Source organism: Hipposideros armiger, unplaced genomic scaffold, assembly GCF_001890085.2.
Source record: "Hipposideros armiger isolate ML-2016 unplaced genomic scaffold, ASM189008v1 scaffold_729, whole genome shotgun sequence".
In the NCBI taxonomy this organism is placed as follows: domain Eukaryota; kingdom Metazoa; phylum Chordata; class Mammalia; order Chiroptera; family Hipposideridae; genus Hipposideros; species Hipposideros armiger.
The window spans coordinates 772,584-782,830 of NW_017732079.1; the positions used below are offsets into that span (position 1 = coordinate 772,584).

The 10,247-nt window shown below is 50.0% G+C and overlaps 1 protein-coding gene across 1 annotated transcript; it reads left to right on the top strand.

Annotated features, from left to right (window-relative positions):
• The first annotated feature begins 1,440 nt into the window (after window positions 1-1,440).
• S100A8 (S100 calcium binding protein A8) lies at window positions 1,441-2,577 on the top strand. The gene is made up of 3 exons (XM_019627305.1): window positions 1,441-1,548; window positions 2,065-2,227; window positions 2,375-2,577. Exons 2-3 carry the CDS (start codon window positions 2,087-2,089, stop codon window positions 2,501-2,503), a joined length of 270 nt encoding a protein of 89 aa, XP_019482850.1. The 5' UTR covers window positions 1,441-1,548; window positions 2,065-2,086; the 3' UTR covers window positions 2,504-2,577.
• The last annotated feature ends 7,670 nt before the right edge of the window (window positions 2,578-10,247 follow it).

Below are 10,247 nucleotides of genomic sequence, written 5' to 3' on the forward strand. Positions count from 1 at the left end.
TGAGTGGTGGAAGTTCTTTATATACTCTGGATCTTAATCCCTTATCAGATATATGATTTGCAAATATGGTCTCATATTCTGTATGTTTAAGGTAGACTCTATTTTTAATCTCTACTCAATAATTGAGGTAACTGTAGCACAGAGAGGGTAAGTAATTGGCCCAAGGCCACACAGCTATAAAGTTACTGATATAATGAAGCCCAAAGGGCTGTGGAAAACATGACAGAAAGAGAGGCTAATACCATCTACTTCCCCTAGGAGGCGATGATGGCTTAGGTCTGGAGAAGCACAGGGTAAATGCTTGTTGAATGCTTGAAGGAAGGAGAGGAGAGGGGTTTTTCCCAGCAGAGTCAGGTGCTTGTCAGATCAACCCCTGGAGGCTCTGGTATCTGGTCTGGCTGCAGACGCATCTGTACTGGGAAGCTCTGGGTGAAGCGCTTCACCTCCTGCCCTCAGCTTCCGCATCTGTAGACTGGGTGGGTTCTGTGCCCCGCCTTCCTGACAGGCATGTTTTGAGGCTCCTAATAGATTATATGGATATGAAGGGCTTTGTAGCAAGAGAAATAGACGACAAATCTTCAGTGCTGGAAGACAATCTGAGTGGCATTTTGTTTGGGGGGTGGGGGTCCTTGCTCCTCCTGAAATCCTGGAGGTTTTGGCATCTCCTCTTCTCCCCTTGGGCACCAAGAACTTCTGGCTTCTCCAAAGAACCCCTCCCCCACCACACCCCACCCCACAGAGTGGGTTCCTCTTCAGCCCTGGCTCCTGGGGTCACAGGCACAAAGTTGTCCCACAGACGGTAGAAGGGTCCCTGCTGTGCTTATGCAGAGGCTCAGTGCCTCCTACACACAGAGGGACCCCAAGCCAGCCTCCACGTCCAGGCACAGTGCACCCCCCCCACCCCCTCAGCTTTGCAGAGCAGCAGAGATGGGGAGCGGGGGACGGCAGCAGGAGAGAAACTGATTGGCCCTTAGCAGCACAAGTCCCTGCAGAGTCCAACCACCCATAAAACAGCAACGTTAATGGAAGCACCGCACCATCATTGCTAAAACCTGGCCGCAGGACGCGTGTGTTAACCTGTTAAGGGGGTCCTTGGACCCTTTTGAGAACCTGATGAAAGCCACAGAGGCATGTGCTTATGAGCGCACTCACAATGATGCATTCAACTTGAACTCCATTTTTGAGACGCACAAATAGGCCACGGTGCACGAGCTGAGCAACAGTGGGGACTGTCCCCAAGCCAGGGGACGGCAGTCCGCGGAGGAGGCTTCACCATGGCTTCTTCCTGGTTTCTCCTGCTGGACACTACTTCCTGGCAAACGCCTTCCCCACCCTTTCCCCCCCCCATCGGAAATCTTCATTGTGCAGTGACTGTCCCGCTCACCTGGTTAGGAAACCAGAGGCTGTGGCAACCCCGGAAGGGAGCAGCTGCCTCAGAAAAGCCTGAGGCCCTGGGCAGCTGGCCAAGCCCAGCCGCTATAAAAGGGAGCTGCCACCCAGCCTGTACATCCTCTATCTACTCTGTCAACTCTGTTTCAGTGAGACCTGGTAAGTGGGACTGCCCTGGTCTGCCCCACACTTTGAGCTTCTCCCGAGGAGGGCCAGGTGTGGGGTGGAGCAGCCTTCTCTGAGAGAGTGGAGAAGGGAGCACAGGCGTCTGGACCAAAAGCCAGCACTCCTGGGGGAGGAGAGCTGGATGGAAGCAAAGAAGGAACCAGTCCTCTAGCCCTTCTGAGTGAGGGCTCATTTGTTGCCCAAGCTGGGCCTTTCTTGGGCAGAGGGTGAGGGCATGGGAGAGCTGGCAGGCACTGTGTGTGTGTGTGTGTGTGTGTGTGTGTGTGTGTGTGTGTGTGTACCCTACCCTCTCCCTAGCTGGTATCCATGTCATCCCACTGCTCCCCATCATAGCTATAGCCAGTGGATGGGTTTAGTTATTCGGATGGTGCAGGCCAGGACAAAGCCATTACTTGGGGTCTGAAACTCTGAGGATGCCCTAGTCTTCAGTCTGCTGTGGGCAGAGCCACCGTCCCCACCAAGGGCTTCCTCATGTGCTCCGCCTTCCAGGTGGGACCAAGTCTTGGGCATCATGCTGACCGAACTGGAGAGCGCCATCAACAACTTCATTGAAATCTTCCACAAGTACTCCCTGGAGAAAGGGAACTACCACGCCCTCTATAGGGATGACTTGAAGAAATTGTTGCTGGCGGAGTGTCCCCAGTACTTGAAGGTGAGGAGGGGCTGGGTGTGGCGGGGTTCTCTGCCTGGCTCTGATGATGCTGGGGGCCACTGGTCCCCTATGCTGCCCTAGGGGGATGGCCATGCCTCAGCTCTCACTGAGATCTTTACACTCTACTTCTTTCCTCAATCTTGACAGAAAAAGGATGTAGACACCTGGTTCAGAGAGTTGGATGTCAATCAAGATAACGCAGTCAACTTCGAGGAGTTCCTGGTACTGGTGGTAAAACTGGGCATCGCCTCCCATGAAGACAGCCACAAGGAGTAGCAGGGCTGTCGGGCCCTGGGGCTGGGCCCCTGGACTTGTCCCTGAAAAATAATAAAGTAGCTGATACCTCAGGACTTCCTTGGTCTCTTGCTTTTCTCTTGTGGAATGAGGTTACTGGGGGCGGAAGGGGTGTTGGAAAGCCCACGGGAAGAAACCCAAACTCTGTTGTCCCCCACCCCCCACCGCGCACGAACCTTCAGCACTGACCACTTGTCTGGTTTCCTCCACGCGTTCCACCCAAACTACTTGCAACTCTTCTAGCCTGGGCCCTGAGTCACTGGTTCTAGGACTTAAGCATTCTAAAAAGTCCCTGAAACTATAGCTGATGATCCGCCTACTTGTCCCCAAATGGGTGACATGGGAACAGAGTAATGTAAGGAAAACTTCTACTGTTCTCTAAGCTACGTGTTTATTTCCTGCGAAATACCTTAGATGTGACCCTTCGGAAATGAGGGCGATAAGTGGGTAGAAGTGTGTATGTGTGTGTGTGTCTCAGACAGACACACTGGCTTTATACGTGGTGTGACTGTAGGTAGAGGTTTAGAGTCCCACATTGATTAGCACTAACAATAGCCCCTGGTCTCATACTTGAAATGTCTCCTTAGGGATTTTGGAAGCTTTCCTTCTCTCTTGATTCCCAATCTCCCAACTCAGATAATAAAGGAATGGGCAGATAGACCAATACAGTAATAAAACTCAGCTCAAAGAACAGGGTACAGGTGATGCCCTGTGGGGCGAATGCTCTGGTGATCAATGAATTGTCTAAAACAACCTCCCTGTCGTCATTACTTTGGATTTTCCAAGGCCTGGTAAATGGGGAAGCCAGAACCCAGCCTTGGAGCTGTTTCCGTGCTGTGTCTTGGGAGGATTTCTGGTATCCCCACCTGGGTGAGGGGGCGGTGGTGTTGGTGATGGAGGAGGAGGTATGAAGGTGTCACCAGAGTCTCTAAACCAGGGTTCTTAACTTGGTCTGTTATGCGTCTCGAAAATGGTGTTCAAGTTGAATGCATCATTGTGTGTGTCCATAAGCACATTCCTCTGTGGCTTTCATAAGGTTCTCAAGAGTCCAAAGGCCCCCTAACAGGTTAACACATGCGTGCTGCGGCCGGGTTTTAGCAATGATGGTGCAGTGCTTCCATTAGAGTTGTTGTTTTGTGGATGGTTGGACTCTTCGGGGACCTGTGCTGCTAAGGGCCAATCAGTTTCTCTCCTGCTGTCCCCCCCCCCTCCCCATCTCTGCTGCTCTGCAAAGCTGGGGGGTGGTGCACTGTGCCTGGAAGTGGAGGCTGGCTTGGCATCCCAGTGTGTGCAGGAGGCACTGAGCCTCTGCATAAGCACAGCAGGGACCCTTCTGCCGTCTGTGGGACAACTTTGTGCCTGTGACCCCAGGAGCCGGGGCTGAAGAGGAACCCACTCTGTGGGGTGTGGTGTGGTGGGGGAGGGGTTCTTTGGAGAAGCCAGAAGTGCTTGGTGCCCAAGGGGAGAAGAGGAGGGGCTGACTCCTGCAGGATTTCAAGAGGAGCAAGCCCCTCCCTTACCCAACAAATACCACTCAGATTAACTGGCTTTCAGCAGAGATTACTCACTCCAGATCCCTGGGCTTTTTGCTTGTAGTAGACTTTAACCACATAAAAATGCAGATGAGCAGGGAATGGTAACAGCTTACACCTTTATTCACCAGCCAAGGCTTTAATTACCAGCCAGTTTTATTATCAGCTAACATATTAGTGAAAATGGTTGGCAGCCAGGGGAGAATTAAGATTAGGACCTAAAATGGGATAGAGGTTGTCTAGTCATCAAACATGGAGATGGGCTCCTGCTAGGCAAATGAGAAGGCTCAGGGACAAAGCTGCTTCATTCTCGGTTCCCCTGAAGGCTAGCCTATCCATCACCCCACAAAGTGCTTCCAGTAAGTCAGGAGTGTGGACAGACCCTCTGCATTGTGGAAGCAGAGACGATGCAGGTCTGAAGGTCACCTTAAAGGTGAGCTGCTGGCCCAAGTGGCCCAGGCAAAAAACGACGAGAAAGATACCTCCCAGGCCTCACTCAGCCTTTAGGGACTAATAATGGGAGATTACACAGAGGACAGAGCAACCGTCAGTTATCCACATGGGCGGTGGTGACGGTGGTGCGTATGCATGTGTGTGTCTGGGTGGGTGTGGGGCAACATACCCCCAGTGCCTTTGATTGCCCTTGAAAATGCTCTGTTGGGTTTGCTGTTAATGGATCCTTTGCCTTTCGTTTAAAGTCCAAGGAATCTGGGGCTCTGAGCTTGCTCAGAGGGACCATGGGGAAGGTGGCCCAGAATGTCCCTTGGACTTCACCCTAAGTGATGGGCATGGGTTGTGAAGAATTGCATTGACTTTGAGCTATCAACAGTTGATGCCCGAGCTCACGGATGGGCAGGGGAGGAGGCCCCACCGGCACTGGCTTCCTGGAGAAAGACGTGGAGGCAAGAGGGGTGTCACCTCCTGGAATGTCCATGGAGGAGGCAGCCTTGGAGATTGCGATTTACAAACAAGACTGTGCCCATTACAGGAAGCACTGGGCAGAGTCAGACACGGCTTTGTAGCCCAGAACAAGGTGCCTTGGTTTCCTCTTTCCCCAGCTACAAAAGAAGAACAAGGCGGGGGGAAGTTGACAAATAAGCAATTCAGCAGGAAACCTCATGTAACATTTGAGCCCACAGAGGGGAGCTTGGCTCACCAATTGAGGCAGATCCGGCCACTGAGATTTCCGGGGCCAGTAAGGATGACCTGTCTGAAATTCAATTCTCCACCTGGGTTCTCCACCCAAGCCTGCTGACTTCAGCCAGGTTCCTCACGGTTGTGACAAAAATCCTAAAGGACATGGAGAGGACCTGGAATTAAGTAATTGGTGTCTAGCTGCTGAACAAAAGAGCTTATTCCAATGGAGAAGACTTCCTGGGGGAATTCAGCCTAAATACAAATGGGCTGACGAAGGGAGGGAAAGCCATCAACACTTACTGGGCTCCAGTTGGGTGTTAGTGTGAAAGGAAAAAAAAAAATCATCTCAAACCTGGAAAAAGGCAAAATGGTGATTGCTTAACTCTTTGACCTCATGCTAGAGTCTGTCTGAATAGAAGGAAGTCATTGCTGCTCGTAATTATCTTGTTATCTGACACTTTGGGGAAAATCTTCCATCATTGGCACACTCTATTTGATGAGCAAGTCTCAATGGATAAAGTCAGTTTACATCTGTTTGATGGGGTAATATGATTGTGTAGCCTGGTAGAGGTGTTAAAAAACTCCTAGCTGTTAGGGTTTTTATCACCCTGATGAAAGTTAAAAGAGTCTTGTATCTAACTTAAGGGTCTTACTTAGGCGTCCCTTTCCTGCCTGTTTTTATATATTCTCACATATTCTTCCAACCAGATTTAAAAATATAGATTTATTGATTCTCTCATTAAGGAATTAAAACACAAATTTTGACTTGGGCCCACTGTATTTGTTGACACCTTTGCTTCTCAGCACCAGGCTTTGTGATAGTTTATCTTATTTATTTCTCATAACAATACTATGAGAGGGGTAATTACTACTTCTGTTTTGTAGAGGAGGAGATTCAGAGAGGTTAAGAACCTGGATAAAATTTACTAATCTGACAAGTGGCAGAGTGGGGATTAGGTCTCCAGCTGTCGCCAGGTGAGAGCCCCATGAAAGCCCTCTCTTCTAGTGTCCTTCCATCTGTGTGTGCCCAAAGCCGCCCTTCCTCTGCTGGCCCCTCTGGCCTCTTGGTCCTCACCCCTTGCCGGGTCCCTGCCATCCAGAGGTATGGAACAAGGCACAGAAGATGCCACCATGGACTTCTCTACTGGGTCCTCTTCTTCTGGGAACCACCGGGTGTGCCTCAGAGCCCGAACTTCTGGGTGTGTTCCTGGTGTGAGCAATCCTCCAGATACTAGAACAAGAAGATTGGCATTTTGATTTCCCTAAGCTCTTTTCATTTTCCCCCTAAGCTCTTAGGTTTTGTTCCAGTAACAATGCCCCCTCTGGGAAGGTTGGGGAGCCTTTCTTCCAGCCTCAGGAGCTGTAGAATTTCCATGTGAACCATTCTCTCAGTTTCCAAAGTCAAGGTCTGAACTAGCTGCTAAGGTCAGGGCACAGATCTTTAGCGACTCTTTCAGGTGGTCGGCACCCACCCCTCTTTCAGTGGACAGGAGCCTCCTTCTCTTCCTGCTGACTAAGCCTCATTCACAGCAGAAAGCGTGGCGCTGTCCTGCAGCCAAAGCCCACCAAGAGGTCGTCATCGGCCTAGCCCAGCCGGGGCTGCATCCAAGCCCAGCTGGCTCAGCATCTTTCTAGAGCAAAATAGTTAACCAAAATAGGGTGCTCTGGATTTCTTTCCTGCTTTGGTCTAGACCCTTCATGATAAGATTATCAATTGAGACAGAAGCACAATGTCACACTCAGCCCCTTCTCAGGCCTTCAGAGCTTCAGACATTCCCACTGGACTGGCGTTTCTGAAGGAACTCAGAGTCCCAGCGTGCTGCCTGGGCCTCCATAGGGTCCTTGCCGCGTTCTCAAATGAGGTCTCTCCCTCTCTCTCTCTTTTTCCTCTTGCTTTGGACAAGAGCCTTCTCCTGCCCTTCTGGAATTAGCCTCAGTGATTCCAGTGACGCTGGAAGCCCTGACGTGGAGCCCTCTGTGATGGGCGGCCCCGCCATGGCCCGGCCTGGTCGAGCGTGGGTTCTGGAGCTTTTCCAGTAGCTTCCAGGATCAAGCAGCCCTGGTTGTCTTCCCAAGATTCTTGGAAATCCCATGAGGGCCACATAACTCTTCGTAGTTCTGAGCACACATTGCATGGCCTCTGCTTCTCCCCGCGGTTCTTCCTTACATGAAGCCCATAGGGATCCTGGTGAGGGGAGTGGGGGGGCTGTCATAACCTCTTCAACCCTCCCTTCTCTGGTGTCTGTCACTTTTACAATTTTCAGCCTGCTCCCCTGAGGCTGTAATGTCAACTGTGGTCAAACCACACTCCCTCCTGGCACCTCCCTGGCCCCATCACCCACCCCGAGGGTTGGCTCAGAGCCACAAGGTGGCCTAACTATCAACACCCTTGGACCCAACCCCTCCTTCTGCAGGAAGAGATTCACCGTCTTAAAAGATTAAGAGTCTGAGGTAGAGATGCTAAAAAAAAAAAAATCATTCCTGAAGGACACCCTACTATTCGGCTAGCTTATCTGGGGCTCTCAGAGAATTAAATTGTTCAGCAAACAGAAAATTCCTTATTGTCCTTCTCTGCTTTCTGGAATATTCTGCCAATAAGCTGGTTTCTGTCCTGGGTCCTAAAAGCATCCTGTAAATTCACAGTTGTGTGTTGTTTTATTTCCTCTTATAATGAACTTCTACGCTGTATATGGTCTCATGTACGTCTCCACATGACATGGAATGCAATAGTAAAGGGAGGAAACAACAAACAAACAAACAGGAAGCACCCTGCAGGGGTTCTTCAGGCACAGTGCCATCCTATTTGACTAAAACTCTCAAAGGCAGCATTGGCCATTATCCCATTATCGCTCAATGGGTATAAAGTGACAGTTCTACAAAATGAGTAGGTTCTAGGGACCTGCTGGTTAACATGGGCCTATAGTTAGCAATACGGGATTGTGCACGTAGACATTTGCGAAGAGGGTAGATGTCATGTTAAGTGTCCTTCACACATACACACACACACACACACACACACACACACACACACACAGCCAAAACAAAGGGACTTGGAAGCATTGGGAGGTGACGGGTGTGTTTATTGTTGTCATGGGCGTGTGCTGCATATGTCCAAACTCATCACGTTGAATGCATCAACGACGTGTAGCTCTTGGTTTGTTAATTACCCCTCAACAAACCTATAAAAAATAGAGTTCTTTTTAGCTGCAAGAGCAAAAAGAAAGGAAGCAGTGACTTGGACAGTCTCTGCCACGCCTGATTACTTAATAGGGTCACAGCCTTGGCCAACGTGTCATGTAACCCTGGAGGAACAAAGTGGCCCATGAAGCTGAGTGAGCTGGATGGGATTCCGAAATGTAATTGGGACATGATTCATCGGTTTAGTGTAAAATGACACAGATCTTATTTTCCTCACCAGCTGCTCATGCTCCTAACCTGTCTAGTTCCTCCTCTTGTGGACTCCTCACCCTTGAATTATCCAATCACCCCAGGGGGGTTCTTAATCCATTGTGGGGCCCTGTTCCGCTTCCACATGCCAAGGAGCAGAGAGCTGGGGTCTTACTCAGTTGTCTTTTGAGAGCAGCTGTGTCTCATGGCTGTAAGGTGAGGCCTCTGAGGTCTGGCCACACAGTTTTTGGGATGAACCCAGCCCACGGCTGTAGGGACACGCTGCAGGGGTGGTCGGATTTGTGTCCGGGCCTCAGTGGTGCCCCGTGGGGCCCTGATGCTGTCAGACCATGTTGCCATGGTAACTGGGCTAACATGCACTGGAGGCTGTGGGACTGAATAGAGGTCACCAGATCGGACTTAAAAAATTTTTATTTCAGGGGCCTCGATAACCTTTTCCTGCCTTGGCACTTTGGCAGTGATCATCCGCATCCAACTTGGCAGGTCTTTCTATCTGCCATGTTGGGGGCTGTGACAGGACAGTGGGGGAAGTCACAGAAGGATTGGCATCTCACTTTCTGAAAACCCGGTGGCCGGCTTTGCATCCCAGGACAACTTAGGGAGAGGGCTCCCCGCCCTTGGCCTTCCTGCGCCCCACAGACGTAAAAGATCTTACGTTGGCATTCCGCATGCTCCTCGAGGGCGCGACAGTGTCTGTCATGTTGCTGGTGGCTGCCCCCGGTGCCTGGCCAGCCAGCGGCTGGCAGATATGAAGGGTTGAGAAGGGCGTGCCAGGTGGAAGAACGCTGCTCCGCTCTGTCCTTGCCGTTGCTCAAAGATCAGAGTTGATCGGAGGCTCTCTCCACGTCTCCAGGGATGGAATTCCTTTAGTCCCAGAGTCTCCCAGACTTTAAGGCAGCGTCACCCTCCGTGTGTCTCTCCTTGCATATCTGGGAGCTCATTTCCCTCCTGGAGGGGCTGGCTTTAGAGGAGGTGCCTCTGTGAGGGCAGGCTCTGGGCTCACTTGGGGGTAAACCCACCTTGGAGGGTTGCCCTCGCCTCCCTACCTTAAGCTCTAGCTGTGCCCCTCCCACTTCTTGGCGTGGTCACCATGTGTACTTTTTCGAGGTACCTTTTAATTTTGATATAATTTCAATTTGACGTAATTTAGTTTGATGGAATTCCAAACTTACAGACAAGTTGTAAGTGTGATACAAGAAACCCCCGTGTACCGTTTATTCAGATGTCTCAGCTTGATCCATTATCTCTTTACATTATGAAAATCTGAAGTTATTTTGACACGCTTTTCAGGATATTTACATGAGCACATTCAGTTCAGTTTTCTTGAAGGTGGAGGTCTGTCTTCTACTTTCGAGTACACATTTGTTTCTAGTTGCAGTTAGAAAGAAACAGAATGAATTCATGTTTTCACTAGTTAAATTCTTTTTTCTAATGTGTTCAGTTTCCCACTGTTGTCATGGCCTTTCCACTAACTTTATCCAGGGAGTTGTGAGAGTGAGTGTGTATCAATTTGGCTCAACATTTATTTGAAAAGTTTATTTCTTGTGTGGTACACTATTTCTATAATATTTGTACATAGTACCTTTAGATGCAGCAGTATTTTTTTAAAATAGAGTAATAGTACTAGAGCAATGTTTTAGAGGAAGTTA

Excerpts from the sequence above, each read along its gene's own strand:
- S100A8 (XM_019627305.1), top strand. The coding sequence starts at position 2,087 with ATGCTGACCGAACTGGAGAGCGCCATCAACAACTTCATTGAAATCTTC. Across the intron at positions 2,228-2,374 it reads AGTGTCCCCAGTACTTGAAG|AAAAAGGATGTAGACACCTG; the intron begins GTGAGGAGGGGC and ends CAATCTTGACAG.